This window comes from Camarhynchus parvulus, chromosome 6 (assembly GCF_901933205.1).
Source record: "Camarhynchus parvulus chromosome 6, STF_HiC, whole genome shotgun sequence".
Taxonomy (NCBI): domain Eukaryota; kingdom Metazoa; phylum Chordata; class Aves; order Passeriformes; family Thraupidae; genus Camarhynchus; species Camarhynchus parvulus.
In genome coordinates, this window is record NC_044576.1 from 23,223,089 (window position 1) to 23,244,709 (window position 21,621).

Below are 21,621 nucleotides of genomic sequence, written 5' to 3' on the forward strand. Positions count from 1 at the left end.
ATCCTGTCCTATTTTAACTCACAAGGCCAAATTTGCTTCTGTCTCATCTGAGACTTACATCCAGTTTTCATAAGTTTCCAAGGTGACAGCAATGGGCTAAACCTTCCTGATATAGTGGCTGCAAGGTATTTGATTTTTGTATGATGAATGCCACATCAAGAAGGCCTCTTTCATTCAGACAGTTTAAAATACACAAATTAGGGATTAGCTCAACAATTAGATGCAATGAATATCTCCCAGATGATCTTTACTCCCTGCAGCATGCAGATATGTACATTTCATGGGTAGGTGTGTCTTTTTCTTCCACATCTGTTGAAGCTCTGATGCAAGTGCACTCATGACCTTGCCCCCTTCACAGTCTGAAAGCATCCCTGTGTACCCAGCCTAGCAGCTGGTTATCTGCCTGATCATCCATCACTCCTCCCCTCCAGCCTCTCACAGATCCTCCTCCACATCCTGTCTCTGTGGTCTTTCTCACTTGCCTGAGCTGAGCAGCTGCAGCTCATCCTTGCACCCAGCTATTGGCTGGAGAATTGATGGGTGGTTTGGTGACTTTTGTTCCATGAGCAGATGTGGCTGTGCAGAGCCTTCTCCTTGTGTTTGTCCATAGTTACAATCACAATGTTAACTGATACTAACTTCAGATGAAATTGATGGAGTGGCTGCATTGTCTCCATTGACTTCTAAGCACAAATTACAAGTTGGAAGTCAGGTGCCCATGCACAAATTCAGAAAGTGGAGAGGAATTTTAGGTCACTGTAAACTCATCCTGCTCAGTCCCACAGCATGCTCTGCACCAGGTCCCCACCACCGGGCAGGTCTGGTACCAAGGAATTGCATGTCTCTAATTAGACAATTCAATTGATAACACTAACACACAGGGAAAGTCCTGACTTGCTGGTGTGAAAGCCCTGCAATTTTAGCAAGCTGTTTCAATGCTCCCTGTTGCTAGAGCACAGGAAAAAGGCAAAAACCCAGAATCAGTGTGATCCTGTTTTGTCTATCAAGGGCCCCTGTGATCACAGAGCATATTTCTCACCCTGCTCAACATTTTTTGCAGGAAGAGCTGACATAAGTTGGCAAGGACAGCAAGCAGCCCCTCCTTCTCACTCCTTCTCCAACCAATATAAGGCACAAATTCCAAGGCTCTTTGATAAAGTGAACCAAGGTACAATCACAACAAGCCCTGGTGCTGTTTTGCATTGTCCCCATGGTGTCAGCTGCAGGCTGCTGTGCCAGGCCAAGCCCATCCCTCATGGTAGCTGAACATGTTGCTAAAGCAGGCCTGTAAGCCTTCCTCCTTTCACTGATGGAACTGTGCTTTACCTTGGTTATGCAGGTTGAAAGGGGAGGTGGTTGAGCACAAACCCCACCAGCCATGTGGGGCATTGTTTAATATTCACTCTATGGCACCAGGGTTAAATTGGTGCCTGGTGTCTAAAGCTCAGGGTGGATTTGGTAGAAGCAGAAAGCACATGGTCCTTCTGGGAACAGGTTCCCCTCATGTGAGCTATCACACAAGGCACAGATATCAGCCTGCACTCACATGTGTGAGTGCCTGTCATTTAATGGATGACTGCACAGAAATCTTTCCTGTGCTGTTACATGGAAGTTCTCTATGCCTCCAGTCCAAAACTGGTGCCTTTCCTTTTTCAAGATCTCTTTTATACAATGGAAAGATGCCTCTTTCCCTTATAATTTGCCTTAAATTGAGACCTCTTTCTGCCACATTAAACATGAAACTTCCCAGAAAAGTGACAGTCCTTCCTCAAAATCTTTTGCAATTCAAGGACAGGCAGAGAGAGAGAGATTAGAGAAAAGAAATGGAGAAAGAACAGGTTTGTTTTTTTTTCTTTTGTTGGTTGGAGACTGTTGTGGTGTGTTCATTTGGTCTGTTCTGTTACCCCTACCCGTTATGTAAAATGGTTCTGCCCGGGTTCCCCCTTCCCGCCACCTCAGCGCCAATCTCCTAACCCCTCCCCTGTTGCCCAGGTTTCTAAATGTATCTTTTGTTATACTCCTCCCTGGTTCCCTGCCAGTCACCCTCTGGCCACACGCTTCCTTCTAGAAATCTCTCTCTGAGGCGTGGGGTGATTGGTTCAGGGACCGGGGCCCCTCCCCAACGCTGTCTTCATTGGTTGTGCCTTCATGTCAGTCATTAGTTTCTGTAATCTTATTTGCCCGAGGTGGTGTTCCTCCGCTCCACCCCTTCCCTTTAAAGCCTCATGGAACCCCCTCTCTTGGGGCTCTCTCTTGGTCTCCTTCTTTGGGACTAATAAATTCTGGACTTCACCGCCATCGGAGAGTCACTCTTTCTTTCCTACCGGCTTGATTGCCTTTCCTGATGTCTCGTCTGCCTGGAGACGTCTGCTGGCGATAGCGCCGGGGATCTCCAGAGACACAGCTCCTTGCCATAGAGGCCCAAAGTGGAGCTGTGCCCCAAACGACTGCTGGCTGTGTGCTGGTTTCAGCTAGCCAGGATTCAGGGACACACGGCAGCAGGAGACAATTAGGTTCAACAGGATGGAAGGTATTGTATGATGAGGAAGTGGAATTGCCCCTTGAAGGGCCATTCCAGTCTTGTGCCACAAATCACAGAATATTCTGAGTTGAAAGGTCACCAAGTCCTGTTCTTAAGTGAATGGCCCATACAGGGATTGAACCCACAACCTTGGTGTTGTTAGCACCCAAATCAACTGATCTCAGTCATTTGTTTCTTTTTGGGCTCACTGTAATGAGCTAGATGGAAATACAGTGTTCATGTTCACAAATGAGACCTACTTGCCCCTCTGCCTAGCTGCCTACTTGTCCAGTTGCCCTAGGACTGTGCAAGGAGCTGCTTGCCCATCTTCTTTGCTAGAGTGTGGCTCTGACATGCTTGTATCCACGAGAGTCCTAATTGCTTTAGGACAGCTGCATCCCACCACAGCCGATCTGCCTGGGTGAATGTCCATGCATGATGCAGCTTCTTTGAAGCGCCTGGATTCGGGCTTGGCCCAAATTTCCTCTCTGGAAGAAGGCCGCTGGGGAAGCGGGTTTAGGGCCAGCAGGTGCGAGGGAAGTCCCGGGTTGGCAATGGGAGGGAACTACGTCCCTGACCCCGCGTCTGCCCCTCGGGGTTTGTGCTCCTGGGCTCCCTTGTGCTGGGGGCGGGGGTCGGCAGAGGCCCCGCGTGTGCCCCCCACCTGTCGCGCCAGCGGTGGCACATCTGGGCGGGGCGGGGCGGCCCCCGGCGGAACAGCTGTGTCTCCATGGCGACGGGCGCGGCGGGGGGGCCGCGGTGCCGCCGCCCCGCCCCGCCGAGCCGAGACGAGCGGAGCCGAGCGGATCCGAGCCCAGCCAAGAGGAGCCGAGCCGCGGCTTTCGGCGCCCTCCGAGCCGCCACAGCCCCGGGCACAGACACCTCGCGCGGTGCCTCCCGGCCCGGCCCGGCTCGGATGTCGCCATGGGGAGCCGCTTCTCCAGCATCCCCGCGCTGCCCCGCGGCGGCCAGGGCCGCCTGCACCGCGCCCGCCACCACCGCCTCAAAGGTACGGCTCGCTCGGCACCCCCGGCACCCCGAGCATCCCCCTCCAGGCGGGCACCCGCGCTATCCCCGGGCACCTGAAGCAGCCTGGAGCGGGATGGGTGCTCTGGCACCCCGGGATCGGATGGGCACAAATCCCGGGTACCGCAGGGAGCCCAGAGTGGGATTAGATCGCTGGTACACAGAGCACCCTGAGCACCCACGCCGGGCGGGCATCCCGGACACCTTGGGGCAGGCTGCGCTCCCCGGGGTAGGATGGCTCCGTGCCTGGCAGCCCGACCCTCTCGCGGTGTGAGCCCCCTGCCCTGCTCGCCGCGCTGTCACTTCTTCCCTGGCACTGCCCCATGGGCGGCTGATGAATGCCCGGGTCCTTCCAGGCAAAGGTACCCTAGGAAAGCAAAGGACAAAAATTTGGGGGATTAAGAGCACCGAATCTCCGAGTGCTTATTGGTGAATGAAGGCTTTGCTTTGGTGTCTCTTCTGAGGGCTCCATGAATGTGTGTGTGTGTCTGTGCATGGGACTGTCAGTCCTGTTTGGAGGAGGGCAGGGAGTATTTGGGTTCCTTGTCTCGCTGATGGGGCTATTCTGTTCCTCATAAGGATGCCATCCCTTTTCTGAACTCCTGGGGACCTGTTGGCACCAAATGGGATGGGGGTGACTTCTGTAATGAGGACAGGAGAGCCTGCCAAAGGTCTCCTCTGTCTCTGCTCTTTTTTACCCCCTTTTGCTGGAAGTTGGGAGGGTAGTAGCAGAAAATAGCCCATCGTTCATGAATGCAATCTGCTCGAGCAGCAGTACACACACACTGTGTGTGTTCAGCACTACCTGGGTACCTCTCCTCTATGGTCATTTTCACAGCCAAAGACATTTGCCAATGGGGGTAGAGGATGTCACACATCTCTCTGTAAGCAGGGAATGAGGGAAGGTGCTGCTCTAACAGCCATTTCAGGTTATAACTTGTTGCAGCTTCCTCTATGTGTTGCAGAATTTGCAGCCGCCAGTGTGGAAAATAGGAGTGCTGCTATTCACCCTCATTTTTTGCTGGGCTTTTGGATACTTCTTTGGCATGGTCTAGAGGAGTGGAGATTGTTAATGATGAGCTGGGCAACTGGTTATTATAGGGAAGGATTTTCTGATACTTGCATTATTCTTCTGCTGAATGTCTCTGCCCCCTTTGTCTGTACTTGGGTGATTTGGAGCAGTTGTGTGAACTGAGGGTGGTTTTATCATGGCTGTTTCAGTGGCCATGCAAGGAGATGTTAGGAATGCTCATCGCTCTGTCACAGACAAAGTCAGTGAGAAACTCAGCCCAAGCAATGGTGGTGCTTCAAATCAGACTGGAAAGGAGGGGGATGCTGAGTCCTAGACAGTGAACCATCATCCTCTATCAGTGCAAACATGAAGGCACACGCAATGCTGTCGTTGTTGGTATGCAATTGTAAACTGCCAGGGAGGATTTGTCTCTTTAAGAATCATGCTGTCAGCTGAAAGTCTTTCTGGAGCAACCTTAAGCAGATAAGAATTTATAAACTGAAGCCAGAAGGGACACTGCCACTTAATCCATTAACAGTGGCTTATGTGAGATTTGGAGGATGCTCTGTATGAATCACCTGATTTTGGGGGGTGGGGTGTGGGAGCAGTGAGTTGTGTGTTAATGGCACTTTGTTTCTATATTTCCTCCTTTAATTTACATTTTAATTCTTTTTCTACCTGTGCTGAGGCAGCAAGCAGAAATATTCTCAAGATTCTAATGCAACAGAGCATTGAAATAATTTTTATTTGGAATAAAGAATGAACAAGGCATTGCCTTTGTTGTAAAAACTAAGCAACTGCCAGGGACAATATGTGCCTTTTCTGTCTTTTTTGAAACCAGACTGCCTCAGGTCCTATTTAAATGCAGAATAAACAAGTCTGATTGCATTTGACAGGTTTCTGTAAAATGGACTCAAGGCATAGCAGTGAAAGTATGAATGTCACACAGTTTTGTTACATATCTGCCATTTAACATTTTGTAAAGTATATTTTAGTTGAAGGTCCCCAGTTGTTCTTCCTTCAGTGTCTGGCTTAGTGTTAGGGACACAGAACTTTATAAGTTGGCCACCATGTAATACTTTCTTACTCTGGGACAACCTCCTCCTGACCTGTTTTTGGGGTGATTAGAGCTCATTCTTGCTTGAGAAGCAGCTGTGATTGCATTGTTTCCTCAGGTGGTCTGCAGACTTTGAATTCAGTCCCTGTACCTTCCAAGTTCATCTCACCCAAGTAAGAAGTAACATCTCTGCACATGGTAGAGCTGTCGCCCACTTGTGCTGGAAATTTTTATGTCTTTCTCTTAGTCCTGCTAAAAATGGTCACCTTTAGTTACATAAATCTTCTGAAGACCATGTGATACTTCTGGTGTTGAAGGCATAAGACAGAAATCTCATGAAGGCTGACACGGCTGGCAGAATATTTGCTTTGCTTTAGATGGTCCTGCAAAAGGAGGAAAGCACACAAGTTGATTCTCAGGCTTCAGCTGTAGTTTTAAAACCAGGTAACTGAAATAGGCAGGTCTGTATGAAGGTACCTGCAAGAGCAAAGATGGAACCCCAGGCTGATGATTTTCAAGTTGCTTTTACTCAAAAGTAAGGTAATACTTTAAAATCTATTATGTCCAGCTGTTTATGAAAGCACTTCACATAACTGTTCACTAGGAACCACTAGACTTGAGCACTTTGGAATTATCTGTTCCAGAGCAGTATGTCATATCTGCATTATGAATCCAGACTTTGGTGCCATAGTTGTGCCTACAGGCTTTGCTGTTTTGGAGACAGTGAAAACTGAACTCCTCCAGGACTGCCAGTGATCTGATGCCACAGTCCTGATATGACTGTTAGCTTTGAAGTCCTCGCCAGTGATGGGAAAGACGTTTTCACTTGGTGATATCATGATGGCGAGGTTGAGGTGAGATTATTTTCAGAATTCCTGTGAGTATTTCCCTTCCCATAACCCAGATGTAGTTTGTCAGGGGTGACAGAAGGTGATCCTTTGTGTACTTTCCTAATGCTGTGCAAAAGATTATGATTATCTGGTAACAATGTCCTTAAGGATGCAGCCAGATAAACTCCAGGAAATTTTTGCTGTCCACCCTCTCTGAAATATGGTTTATGATAACTATCCAACAAGGTGTGTATGGCTGTTTGGAGGGGAGGCAAGTGGGAAAACTCCAGCTGTATCTAATCTGCTGAATTCTGAGATGAAAAAGATCAGCCTTCTCATCAGTGGCTCTGTGTACTGTTTATTTAGTTGTGTCAGGGCAGTCTGCATTGAACTGCTCCAGCCAAAGAGACTTCTATGATTTCTCAAGAGATGGATCCTCAGTTCAACCCCTCTCCCTCCCCCAAGGTTCTTCCAAGATAGTCTATTCAATCTCCTCTATTAACTATTTTTTCTAATCCTGGTGTAGCTCATTAAGTTCCTCTCCTTGCCTAGTGTTGCATCTTCCCAGTCTCTGGCTTTTGCATTCTTTCCTTAGGTACTGCTCAACCTTATTGGAAGTGTTTAACTCTTCCTCCTGTGAGGTGTGGGCTGTGTGCCCTGTTTGGGCTGTGGTGTAGCTCCCAGATCTGCTGGGCCAGGATAAAGAAATGAAGTTTTTCTAGTCCTTGGGTCAGAAGTGAGACACAGGACTTGTATGCCATCTCCTGTGCTCCATGGACATGTAGCTCTTTATCCTCCTTTGTGTCCTCATCTTCAAGAAGGCTTAGCCATTGCTGTAGACAGCAGATCAATATTATATTGTAAAAGCTAAGAACTATTACTGTCTTCTCTCTTAAATCCTCTCCTCCAGCCTCATACTCAGGTTTGGTACTCTTTCCTGAGCCCCTCTTGCCTTGAAGAGTGAGTGGCAGCAAGAAGGATTTCTTCCTGTTGATTTTCTCATAGGTGAATGCACCTATGATATTTTTGCAAAAGAATGCATGCACAGTGTTACAGAAACAGCCCCAGCTGCCAGGGATCCTCTTTTCAGCAGCGCTGATTACTCATGGGCTCTTCTTTTTTATTTGTATTCCAGTGGCATCCGGAGGCTCCCATCAAGATCTTAGTCACGTTGTGCTAGGTGCTCCTATGGCTGCCTGTACTTATTGCTCATTCATCCACACAGCTTTTACTCATGGGTCTGGGGGATGTCTGTAGCATGATTTGGGGTTTATACCTTCAGAGTATCACATGAAGCAGCCTGACACCTCAACAGAGCAGTTCTTAGTCCTTTCTTTTGCTGGGACACCTGCAGTCAGTGGGTCAGCAGGGGTTTGCTGAAGGGTGTTACCACTTCTCTGGCTGCAGCCCCCAGACTGGCAGCCTGCTGTGCAGCCCTTGACCCAGAAGACAGGGGCTTTTCTGCTTTCCCTCACCCATGGAGGGTACCAATCAGGATTACACAGTCCTGCATTTCTGCAGTTGCTGTTCCAAACATTATACCCCACTGACACATAAATATGTCAGACTTTTCTCCCATTTCCCTGGTGCTTTATGGGCTTCTGAAACACATGTAGAAGATAGTAATCTGGCTGGTGAAGGCATTTCAATAATTGTATATTGTTGAAAGACTGTCCTGCTGCCAGCTCCATTTTGTGCACTCATTAGATAGAACTAAGGGAGGAGTAAAAGGTTATCAGCAACTGATGGTCACAGGGCTTAGAATTTGGGGTGCATCACAAGCATTTTTAGGCATCACAGGCAGTGCATTGTGGGGATACCAACAGTGATACTGTGAGATAACCTCGGCTCCCATTGCTGTCATAATTGGTTCTTCTTTGAAGTATTATATTATTTTCTTCCAGCCTTACAGGGTCAAAAGTTTCATCATTCAAGGCTTGGAAGGATGCCTCCTGCTTCCTGCCCTTCTGCTTTTACTCTGTCCAGGGTATGCTTGTCTCCCTCTGACCTGTCTGGGTTGTGGGTATAAAGTTTTTCCTGCCTGGGGTTGTCAGGTTTGTATGACCTTCTCCCAAGCACTAGATTTTTTTCTCAAGCTACTGAACTTTGATTTATTGCATTTAAACTGCCTAAAATTGCTCAGTGTTCCAAACACAGCAATTTATTGATCTTACTTTTCCTTTCCTATTCTCTGTTTCCTAAGGTGATGAAGCCTGTTGGTAAAGCAGGTACGGCTGCAGCTTTTCACAAATTTCCCGTGAAGCCACGTGGTTCGTTTCTTGCCCATGGGTGATTCTCTATGTTTCTCAAGTGCAAGAAAGTCTACTTTTGAAAACCAGTAGGAACCAAAACATCAGTTGGATGATTGAGCTAAAAATATTAGTGCCAGGCTCAGTAATTAAATAAAGCAAATTAAATACTAGAAATTATAAGGGAAGCCAAACAGAGGAAAATAGAGGCCATTAATAGATTGTTGTGTAAATGTGTATATTATGTGTAGTTCTGGTTCTTCTCCTTCCAAAATCTCAGGAAAGATTCAGAAGAACTGGAAAAGATTCAGAGGTGGGCAACAAGGATGGTCATAAGTCTGGATTAATTTCATATAAGGAATGATTGAATAAACTAGGACTCTTGTCTCTGGAAAACGGGACAACTAGAATGGAAATGACTTGCAAGTAAAGAAGGGGCAGAGCTCCACTGTTCACTGTCTCTTTCAGTACAAGAATTAGGAGGACATAAAATGAGCAAAAGGTGACTGTGGCCACCTGCAGTAGGTAGTTGCTTAGTAGAGTTAATTATTGGTGGATGCTATGGATGCTAAAATGGGTCCACTTTTAAGGGAGATTGGAAGAAGTAATGAAAGAGGAATCCTTTGATGTTTGTGACAGACAGAGACCATTTGCCCTTCTCATTTTGACTTCCCAAGGGCGTCTTCTTAAAGCTACCTGTGTTTAGCTGATAAGGATAGTGCTGAAATGAGAACCTAAAACTTCTGTGAAAGGTGCAGCTGGGTTGTTCAGACATTGCAGTGGTAGATGGAGGGACAGAGCTGGCTCTGGAGCATCCCTGCCTAGCTGTTTACAGGGTGGTTCATTGCCATGTCAGTGTCAAAGCCATACACAGAACATCCAGGCTTTATTTGGGAGGCAGAAGAGATTGTAACCAGGTCCCTGTACAAGCTTTCTGGGATGTGACCGTGTCTCCTGCACACTGTGACTTTGACAAATGCAGTTGCTTTTCCATTTATGGACTCTTTTTGAGTAAGAGAAAGCAGGTTCTCTCTGCTTACAATGACCTCCTAATGACAGAAGCCTAAGTAGCCCCTGCTTCATTTCCTAGATTGTTGAAATGGCAGGTTTTGTGGATATTCCATATCTGGGGAGATTTCTCATACAGCGGCGTGGAAGATTTCCGGTTTGGCAGCTGTTCTTACCTACTGCTGCTAGGATAATTGCAGGAACCAGCTACTTCTGCAGCACTGAAATTGTTGCCTGTGGCAAGTACATAAGTACATATTGTTTTACTTACAGTATGTACCTTCACAGGGGCCACTTATTTCAAGCTGGGGATCCACATGTGCTCTCACTTGAAAGTTTAGGACATCTGAGTAATCCAGTTCTGAGCTGTGTCAAGGAGTGGGCTCCACAATACTTGTGTTTCAGGATTGTCTTCATCTAGAAGTGGTTGATCTAAGATTAACCTTAATCACAGCAGCGTGCAGGTGCTCAGTGCTGTGCTGCAAACTGCCAAATCCCAAAGTAGTTTCTCGCTTTAATCACAGCACCATGCAGGTGTGTGCAGGTGCCACAAATACCAAAGTAGTTCTGGGGATGAGAACTGAATTTTCACTGAAAGTTAGGATCTAACTGTGGTTAAAACTTTGGTGAGTGTGACATATCCATGGGCTTAGGCTGCCTTTTGGCCTGGCTAACCAGGGCATTGCTAAGCTGAGCAGCTGGAGAGGAACTTACCCATACTAAGATCTGGGTTGTTGCAAAACTGTGGTTAAAATTGAGCTGGGGATAGGTTTTCATCTCCATTTGTTCATAGGGAGCTCGAGATGGTAAAAGTGTGTTGTTGGAAGATGCTAGTTCATGTTTACACTATTGGTTATTTGCCCTTTCAAGTACAGGATTAAAATAGGATTTTGTTTTGAAATTATAGGGCAGAGGATGCCATGGTGGCATTATGTTTATACAATTCTCCATTAGTCCACCTCATTTCAACTTTTTGCTGAAGCATAGGGAAGGAATCTCAGTCTCAGAAAACTGTCAGGTTAAACTGTAGGGCTGCTTTATGCAAAATTTTGAAAAGTAAATATTAATAGTTCTTTTCTAGCCTCAGAGATAAAATTCCATGGCAGGCTTTTTAGTTTCAGAAAACCCACTTGATGTAAACTTTTTGTTCAAAAAACAGTAACAACATTTTAGTAAAAATTTATTCTAAAATACAGACATTACTTGTGGAGTCTCCCTCCTCTATTGTTCCTTTGTATTTGAGTTTCACTCTGGTAACACTGACACTTTCCAGATGTTCCTGCATGGATGTAGGCACTGATTCACTATTGACCTAATCTCATAATTTTTATGATATGACCACCACACATCCTATGTCTAGAACCAGTGCTTGGGAAGATCTGTTCATCAAAGCAGTGGCTGGGGTGCTGTGTAACTAACTGGTGCCACTGTCAGTAACTAGCAGTGGGTTAGCAAAGAGGGAGCCTGTTTTCTGAAGAGACAAAGGACAGATAAGGCAAACAGATCTAGAAACAGAGTTAATTTACTGTCCAGGTTCCATATTTTCATCAGAAGGTTAGTTCAAATCTCCTCCCTAGGTGGTATCTCTTTAATATAGCATTCATTGTATTGGTATTACTCATGATTTCTTTGATTTGGGTAAATGGTGCCATTGTGTTTCTAAATATCTATCTTGCAAGATCATTTTTGTCTGTGATGAATGCCTATTTTTTATACTTAACAAGTATTTACTAGGCAGGAATAGAAGAGATGGTTTCCCATAGAAATACTGAGTCACTGTAGAAGACAGGACACAAATAACTGTAAATGGTGCAAACAGAATCTGTTTCTTACGTGAGTGAGTGAGTCACTTCAATAGATGTGATAGAAAATGGAAAAGACAAAATGTTCCTCACTAATTGATTATGTTCATCAAATACAGAAAGGGGAGAAGTAGTTGAAATTTACTTTCTTTATTAAAAATACAGCAAAAACATAATGAAGGACCTAAGTTACCTCTGATGTTAGTACTGGATTTCTACCTTCCTTCTGTTTCTGTATATCATTTAGTGTTTTTGTTTTAATGGTATGACCCCTCAACAATCATATCCTTAACAAGCATGAGATAAAATAAAGGTGCAAAAAGTTCTCCCTAATAAAAGCATGAATATTTTTTTTACAAGGTTTAGAGTTGAGATGCTAAGAGATAAGTACTGACAGCTGAGAGCTTTGCTCCTCTGCTTGAAATCTGCCTTACATTAGTTGTGGAAGAAAGCTCTTACCATCTGCTGGGTGGAGATCATCTGCTGTTCTGTGCATTTCCTCTGGATAGTTGCTCTCAGGCCTTACAGGTTGCGCACTGGAGGGCTCAGCTAAGAGCTTAAAAAGTAGCTGCAGGTTTCAAGCAGAGAAGCTGTGCAGGTGGGACCTGTAGCAGTGAACGCAGGGAGCTCTGGCTGCTCTTGCCCACACAGAGTGTGTTTGGTGGCTGAGCAGACGCTGTCAGCCTCCTGTTGTCAGTCCAACATGAAGCCCAGGAGGAGAAATTACAGAGTGATGGGTGGGAGCACTGACTGAAGGTGAACTCCCAATTTGGAAATGTTAATGCTACATCCATTATTAATAACCCCACTGCAAAAGCAAAAATGCTTTGCTGCAAATGAAGCTGGGACCCAGGGAAGTAGCAGGCAAAATTAAAATTTTATACTTGTCGTGGTCTTACAATAAAGGTTTTGTGATACACATCCAGCAATGCTGCTATAAATAGTCTTGTTATCTAATCTTCCAGCTCAGTGTATGACAGAAGATTACAAGTAAGAAAACAGTTCAGTGTAGCTTCTAGCTGTTTTCCCACTGCTTCCCTTGCTCCTGCTGGAGCATTATTACTGTGTCCCTTGTAATTCATATGGAGACAACATTATTCAGAAGTACAGAATGTCACTAGGAGGAGGAGAGTTCAGAGAAAACCCAGAAGATTTATGACATAGTTTAGATAAGGCCATGGAGGAACTGACATGAGGGAAGTAATGACAATTCGCAGTCCAGCAGCGTTTCTGAGGGGGTGCTGAGAACTTCTTCATGCCAGCTCCATCAGGTCAGATTCAGAGCAGAGCATGCTTTAATAAGGTGTTCTACATGCTTGATTGCAGAGGGAACCCTTTTGCTAATAAATAATCCAGACACACCACGTTCTGTCCACATGGGTCTAGGACCTGATCCAAAACCAACAGAAAGTCCTTAGAAAATTTCACAGAGGCACAGCTAGCACAGAGAAAAGCTTTTTTTTCCTTTTGATCTTATTTCTCATGGGAGAAGGAGGAGCTGGTAGACAGGGAGGTTCCTTTCTTCCCCTCTCTGTGCCTTGCTGGTAATGCAAGTCCTCATTTCTGGTCCTTCCTTGGAGATTCCCCTGGCCTGTTTCACATGGGGTACCTGAACCCTCTGGTGAGTGCTGGGTCCTGGGAAAGCTCCCTTGGAGCAGAGGCAGCTAAAAAGAACCTTCTGGTGCCTCTGTGTGTGGACACAAACAACCCTTTCCCAGAGAGGACCAAAGATCACTTTCAGAACTGTCATGGAGTTTTGCTGTATGTCCACAGGAGGAGGCGTGAGGGAGTGTGGCTGTTGTAGACCTGAAGCCCCATGAAACCTGAACCGTCCTCTTTTTGCTCTATGAGAGGAGTCAGGAATCCTTTGAGTGTTTGTTCAGACCCCAGCACAGCTCTCCTGCTGCAGGGTGTCCTCCCCACCATGTGGCTGGGAGGAAGCTCTCCACCAGCACTGTGCTGGCCTTGTCCAGCCAGCTCAGTGGAGCGTGGTGGTGGGCACACACGTGTTCTACAGCCATGGCCAACTGCAGAAGTCTTCTGTGCCTTCATCACACCTTCTCATGGAGGGGCTAAGGCAATGATAAAACTTGAGGAACTGAACCTCACCACAGCTGTTGCAGGAGGGAGGAAAGAGCTTGTGTCATCCCCTCATCCTGAAATAGGCTGACCTGCAGCCTGATACTGCTAGGGAATTCTTTACCAGTCCAGATTCTGGTATTCCATCTTAAATTCCCAGGCACAGGCAATTACAAGCCCTGGCAGGTGAAATCTCTCTGGACATGGGCTCACTTGTGCTGGAGCCAGTTCAGCAGGAAGGAGTTACCTTCTCATGATTAGATTCTGTAGGCAGATCTAATTTGCTGTTGGAACAGAGTTTTTATATATAGTAAAATGCTCCCAGGTGTGCTTTTCAGTAGTGCTTCTGGGCTAAAGGAAGGATTTATTAATAAGAGGCACCCAAACTTTATTACACAGTGCAGCAGAGCTGGAACAGGGTGCTTTTGCTCTGATTCAGGGAGCTGATTGAATTCAGTGACAGATGCCAAGTATTTGTGTCCTTGCCTGAGTTTATCTTTTAAATTTGAAAGTGTTAAAAGAAAGAGTTATTTTTGGAATAAACATATTAAATAGTGATGGAGAGCTCCATCTGGGTGTTGGTGGGATGGTATTTTATTGTTACATGTCTTTGACCAAAATGTACTGCTCAGACCATCAGAACAGAAACCTGTGGGGGTAATACATTGCTCTAGATTTGCATCAAAATACAGGATGTCAGAGGGCCCAGTGACTTTGCTTGTGGCATTGCTTGGTATCATGAAGAACACAGGAAAATTAAATTTATTGTATATTTACAATAAATACAATACATTGTCACACAATTGTAATATTTCCTGTAAAGTTGCAGACAGCTGTCCATATTTCTACATTAATGTGTCTGTGTGTGCAGGGATGCTATTTGAATTTTATGTTTTTTATCATATTGACAAATGTCCAAACTCTAGAGAAGCTGTTAATTGCCTTGGAAACCATTGCCACCCCACCTCTTGGTTGCTCGCTCTCCCTCCTACCAGTAGTCTTTTGAGCTTCTGTATTTAATTTATTCTGTAATATCACCTAAAAATAGCCCCTGGCCTTTGTTTTTGTTTATAGCTAGTCATTTAGAGTTTAAAATTATTTCTATTTTATTATCATCTCCATAATGAGTGTTTTACTGTTTTATTTAGGGCAAAACAAGTAATTATTGTTTAGTTGTTTAATCTTTCCATGGGCCATCTTGTGGCCTTGAATGGTGACTCTTTACAGCTGAACCAAGACTCAGGGTGAGGATGAACAGCTGACCCATAAACTCCAGGCAAGTTGTCGCATTTCCAGTGCCTCTGAGCCATCTTGTGCCTCAAAAATTAATGCTACTTACAAATTGCCTTCTGCTGTGCTCCATCAAATGCTGAGATGCTGTAATTATTTATGACAGTTAAAATCTCCTGATGCATTCAAATAAAAGCCAAACACATAGGGAAAACCTGTCCTGTGGAGGAAGGTTGCAGCATGAAAGATGGTTTGTTCTGACTGCAGGTCACATTGAGGGGCAAGCTTGAAGTACATGTAAGAGATGGAGACCTAGATGTGTTAGATTTTTAGGGGAAACTCCATTGCTGCTGTCATTGGACTATTTTCAGGTGTTTGGATGAGTGAGTGACCCAAATATAGTTTAAGCCTGTGACTGTTTCATTTTAATAGCAATGCAAATACAGTAGGTGAAGGCTAAGAGCACTGCATCTAATTTAGCAGTGTTGCTTTAGCAACATGGTGCAGGATGCAAATAGTCTCCTTGGTAACACTTCCTAAGTGTCATTAGATAAGCCATGCTTATAAACACGGAAGCAGATCAGAAGGAGAGGCATGCTCTTGTGCTGTGCCTTTTTATAGCCCCAGACATCACAATTAGCAGGATGGCAAGAGGAGAGGGGAAAGCTGTCCTGGGGCTCGTAGTGCTTGTGAACGTTTGTATGTTGTGGTTTGGAAAGCCACACCAATGGTGATGGGGTTTTCTGACTTGGTTTAAATAAAAACCTTGAAATTAAGGTTTTAAATAAAGGGAGGTGGTTGTTGCTGCCCTGCCTGGTTGACACAGACATACATGAAGGGTCCTCTTGCCTCTCCAGCAGGTGCAGATTGCAGATGTTAACGCTTCTTCCCTCTAATGGCACATTTGAGTCTTGGTGAGTTTTGAATCTACAGGTTGGGAAGGGGAGAGGAAAGGAGACCCCAGAGCTCAATGTGAGTGTGACTCTCCCATGTTCACCCTGGAAAGAATGTGGAGGTTGAACCACAGAATGACAGAATTTCCAGGTTGGAAGAGACCTTCAAGATCATCGAGTCCAACCCATGTTCCAACACCTCAACTAGATCATGGCACCAAGTGCCAGATCCAGTCTCTTTTTAAACACATCAAGGGATGGTGACTCCACCACCTCCCTGGGTAGAAGATTCCAGTATTTGACCACTCTTTCTGTGAAAAATGTCCTCCTTAATTCTAGCCTGTATCTCCCTTGGCACAGTTTGAGACTGTGTCCTCTTGTTCTGTCTGTTGTTGCCCGGAGAAAGAGACCGACCCCCAGCTCACCACAGCCACCCCTCAGGAAGCTGAAGGTGAGGTGGTGGTGAAGGATCTGCCTCTGGGCTGGGATAAAGTACAGCATCTGCTCCCCTTCTGGTGATCTTGCCCTGTTCCACTGTCATTGCCAGTGGATTACCTCTCCAGAGCTAAATTTGGCTTTCCCTGTTGAATTCCAAAGACCCTTTCCCAGGGATCAGCAACAGAGTAGAGATGAAAGTGAGAAATGGGGGCTAATTAGTGTTCAAAACCAGGGCAGCTGTTTCTGCTGTTGGCATTGCCATATAGAAAAGACTCATGAATTGAGGCAGAATCCCACTGGTTGATGCCGGAGGAACTCATCCAAGGAATGTGAATGCCTGATGATGTCAACTGGAGCACATGAAAGACAGTGGAAGGAACCAAGTTCACAAGAGCATCAAAACAGGTTTATTCTGGTTTGGGATGAAAGTCTGAAAGAGCAGATGGTTTATTTTATCATGAGCTTGACCCTGTGTTAGTAGAGGCAGACAACTGGTAGACTTCTGCAGCATTTTTTTGGAAATCCTCTGAACCAAAGCTAAGCTACACCCTTTCAGCAAAACCCCTCCTGATCTGTAACCTTTAGGTTCACCCACAAATCCTTTTACTGGAGACTGGCCAGTCCAAACAACCTCTTTTCATTTCAGTGGTGTGTAGCACTTTGCAATTTAGATACATGGCAGAAGACCTACTGCAATTTCCCCCTTTCTAATAGAAGAAGGAATTCAAATATCAATAGTCTCTTTTTACAAGGAAAACTCAAGAATAAGCAGAACCACCATCCTTCAAGCCTTTTTTTGCTCCCTAATCCTCTTGGAATATATCCATCTTCGTATCACTCATGTCCCATGGTCTCTGTTGTAAATGTCAACGCTAATTAATGAGACCTTGGCCCTCTGTGTAGCTGAGTAACAATCCCAGGCTTGTTTGTGAGATGGGTGCCCTTCCATCTCCCCAGGGGATGGCACTGGAGCTGTGAGCCCCACGTGTGACAAGCTGCAAGAGGCAAAGTCTGAAGCACCTCCCCACCTCTGTAGTGTCCAGAGGTTTTCCTTGGAGAGCTATTCACACATGGAGCCTGCCTCTCTTCCTGGGGCTCATGTGAGTGCAGAGCCCCACAGGGAGGCTGTGAGCCAGAAATCCCCCAGTCTCACCTTGCACGCCTGAGGCCAGAGGGCTCTTGCCATTGTACAGTTGCAAACTTCCTCAAATCAGTATTTCAATACAAGCAAGGCAGTTCTGGCTTTTCTGAGACGTTTGTTTTGTTTTGTTTTGGTTTGGTTTGGTTTTTTGTTTTGTTTTCCATAGTGGGAGTTCCACACCTAGTTGTGGGGCTAACCCTAAAGGAAATCCGTGCTTTTTCCCTTGGTCAGTGGATGCTGATGTTTTGCCCTGCAGCACTGATTAGGTGTGGGGCAGCAGTGTGGGATCACTCTGTGGCTCTGAGGAGGGATGCTCAGTCCCACTGGCGCAGTGACAGACATTGCTCCCTGCTCCTCACCTGCACTGCTCCTGTCCCCTGTGCACTGGATGCCTTGTGTCTGCCAGCCAGGCTCCCCCAGGCAGCCACAGGGGCTGGAGGGGCTCCTTGCCCACCTCCTGGCAATGGGGGGTGCTCTGTAGATGAGGACTGAAATGTGTCCCCACAGCAGGATGGCATCCCAGTGCCCAATCCAGACAAGAGACTTCTCTCTAACCTGCCTGTCCTGATCTCTGGCTCTCGCTCTGCTGCCTGTTTCTGTGAAAATGCTCCTTTTCGGTTTTCTTCACAAAAAATTAGAACAGACCACAACCAAGAATCCTTTGGCTTGTCAAAGCTCTCCCTTTGACACAGAAGTCCCTTATTCAGTATTCACCTCTGAGGACAGCTGACTTTTGCCCACTCCCTGCTTGCTCAGATAGGGGCGTTCTCTGTTGCTTTCTGGGCGCTTCCTCTGCAGCTGGGAGCTGCTTTCACAGCATGCCATGACCTGCCCTGTCTTGGACTGTCACCCTACTCTGTTATTTTTATATTTTTAGTGGCCTTCCTTGTGCAATAACATGACTTTTTCTACATTTGATAAGCATTTTCTTAGCAGAATATTAATGCATATCATTAAGATAGTATTTGGCTTTTGAATCACACTGTTCGTTCTGAAATTGTTTTAATTACACAGCTGCTCCTCTAGAATGAAGCTCTCTTTGTTTAAAAGCTTAAATGTGGAAAAAGGGACAAAATTTCTTCCTCTAAGAAGAAAAGCTTCGTTTCACATTTCTGGCTATGATGGAATCAGTGGCTTCTCTGTTTTAAGGAAGGGGATAAATCAAGGGAATAATAACGCTGAGTTTTGTTTTAATCCTCTAGCTGGAGTAAATCTAACTCTCTTGATTTATTGTGGGGTTTTTTCCCCCCTTTTCTGCATTATTGAAGATAAAAAAAAGCTCAAGGGTCTTGCAATATTTGAGTTGGTTCACATGCAATTCCTCTGGTTTTCCATTCTCTGACATCTGGAAACTCAGGCATCCCTAACAGCCAGATGAAATCTATCAGATAAGGCACCTGCTTTTCACCAGTTTCCAGTTTGTGAAGCATAAACCTAGCTTTGACATGAGCCTTACTTAACCTCTTAGTGTTACAATAACATGTTAAAAAATACCTCAGACAAGTCTGTGGAGTTACTTCAGCCTTCTGCAAGGCAGCTGAGAAGTTATGTTCAATTTGCTGTGAATTCTTCTGCTTAGACATTACTGCTGTAAACTACCAGCCTCTCCTGTGAGTACATTTGTGTTTGGAATGATGCATTAAATCAGATAATAGCTGTCCTTTATTAACTCTGATGCACAAGATTTCAGCAGTGAAGGTTTGATTCAGAGAAAATGAATGAAGATTAAAGTTAAAGTCAAATATAAATAGAGCTCACTAAAAAACAAACAAACCAGCCTTTGTTTCATTATGTGGCTCTTAATTGTACCACGAGTGTAGAGACAGCTCTCATTAAAGTCTCCTGGCAGCTGCCTTCTCTTCATCTCCTTCTGCAAACTCACCCACAAACTCCTAGGATTTCCTGGGGACATGAACCCAGTTTGCACCTTGGAATGGGACACAAGGGGACAAAGCAAACAAAAGAAGCCTGTGTGCATGTGCACTCAGTAAAAAGAGCATAGCCTTGCCAGCCCATCTGCATCTGTGCAGGCTGCCACCCCTCACCTGCACCTAGGACCCCTCTCCTGCACTCTGTCAGTGTGCAGCATTGTCCTCACCTGGTTGGGCTAAGCCAGAGCCCTCTGATTTCTTCTCCTGTGCCTCAGCTGGGGTTTGTGCTGAGGGTGCTGGTGCTGCTCTGGAGGCAGCTCTACATTCCCCAGGTGCAGCTGCAGTGGGAACACACAGCATAGGGGGTCAGCATCCAACCCCAGCTGCTGGGGGAAAACAGCCCCTCTGTGGCCCCTTGAGCACCACAGCAAAGCCCAGTGTTGGCTATAAAATGAAAATAAGCTCCTTATTGCTGGGTGCAGTCTGTGGGGAGCTGCTGCCATTCCCTCAGCACAGACACGAGGAGAGCTCAGAGTCTGCCTCACACACCCGCCATCCCTGTGTGGGTGGGTTTGTTCATTTCTGGTGGGTTTTTAAGTACATATGTTTTGGGGGAAGAGAGAAAGTGAAAAAGCAGTGATGGAGTCAGAGCCTGGAATAAATCCAGCTTTGGTAACAAAATGCAGTGTATAGCAGTCTGTGCTAAAGAAGGGAAGGTTGCTGAATGGTACCCAGTGCTATCTAATTCAGTAATGTACCATCCATAATTACCTTTAATGAAGCTTCAGCTATTGCCTTAATGAACAGAACATGATACTTTTCTAACATCCTGAGTGTGAAGTGAATAGGAAAATAGTCCTGGAAAGCCTACTGGACAGTGTTTGAAAGGAAGACCTGTAGTTCTGGCAAAAGAAGCTACTTTTCAAGCAGAGTTAAAAGATGTTTTATTTTAAAAAGAGTCTATTAAAGACTCTGTGAGTCTCATTACTGCTCATGCAATAGCACAAGTGGGAGATTAATACTCCTCTTGAAGGAATAAAACTGCAATATCTCTTGAGCAAATCTATTCCCACATGGACGAGTGAGCTCAAAAGCAAACAGCAGCTTTCTGCTATTTACAATTGTACTCCTGGATCACATGTGGGGCCTGCAAGGGCCCTGGCAGTATCAGTTGCACTTTTCTCATGGTTTCCCTCTGAAGTTCAATCCCACTGTTATCATAAACTCAGTTCCAGTATTACTAGCCCTGGGATCATGAGGTCATGAAGTCCTTGGTATTTTAAAGCAATGCATCAGCTACTCCTGCTCCCTGCAAGCTTAACTGGCATGATGCCTGAGTGCCCAGCACAAGGGCTCCCACTGGTACAACTTTATGTGGAAAATCATTCCAAAGTTTTAATTAATTTTAATTCATAATCACAGAGCAATTTGGTGTGTGCAGATGGAAATCAGTAGACAAGTGCTAGTATTTTTATGTATACATATGTTTTGCAAAAAGACTTGCAGTTTACTCAGAACCTGGGCTGGACTGTGACTGTTTAATTACTGTTCACACAGAAGTCATTTTCAAAGTGTTAATTTCTGAAATCAATGCACTCCAGTCCAATAAATATTTAATGCTTCCATCTGCCGTTTTTTAAGTTAGTTACCAACCCTGCTGGATGAAGTCTGTGAAACAGTTATCTGCTGTTGACATAAAGAAGGGTTTTGAGATCCAGCTTTCATGGAAACCTAGAAGAAAGCAGGTTTCCTGAACCCAGTTTTGTTCTCTTTATTGGATTAAATATGGGTACGGACAACATTGCACGTAGAGACGTGTTCATAGCAGGCAGACCAGTGTAGAATTACATCTTCATTTTATGAGGGAAAATACATTGAGTCTTCCCTAGTAAGGCTATGACTGAAGGTCCTAAGTTTGAATTTTGGGAGGAATCTAGTTGGAGCATGCAGTATCTTTTCCACTGGGAATAGCCTAATAAAGGGAAGGGCATGGTGGCCATTCCAAGGAGCAAAGAGGAGATGAAGCCCCTCTCCCTGCCTGGACAGGAGGGAGCACATGGGGCCCTGCAGGCAGCCGGGGGTCCCGTGGGTCATGGTGGGATCTCAGCCTCACTCTGCAAAACTGGATGTGGCAAAACCTGTCTGCCTCTGGCTGCATAACAGACTATTTAATTACTGATATTCATGGAGGATTTGGAGCTCTGTGGATGGGAATGCCCCATGCCAATGCAAATGTCACTGCTCGTGGTGCAACACAGGGCCCTCAATGATTAGTTCTGTTTCACTGTTTTTCTAGTACAATTATGTTTAATTCATGTGTTGTTTCATTGAAGTGTCTGTTACTCAGGGCTTGGCCTCATCTTCTTCAATAGCTGGGTATAAAATTACAATGTGTTCCTCCAGTGAGACCATATTTCCAGAATATCATCACAGCTTTATGATGACAAAGGGCTTTCTATTTAGC

General features: G+C 45.4%; 1 protein-coding gene across 1 annotated transcript in view; it reads left to right on the plus strand.

Annotated features, from left to right (window-relative positions):
* Positions 1–3,330: 3,330 nt before the first annotated feature.
* NEURL1 (neuralized E3 ubiquitin protein ligase 1) overlaps positions 3,331–21,621 on the plus strand; it is a 140,722-nt gene continuing 122,431 nt past the window's right edge. Inside the window, exon 1 of the mRNA XM_030951155.1 lies at positions 3,331–3,530. Within this exon, the coding sequence (XP_030807015.1) occupies positions 3,446–3,530 (85 nt within the window). The 5' untranslated portion in view covers positions 3,331–3,445. The remainder of the gene's footprint in view (positions 3,531–21,621) is intronic.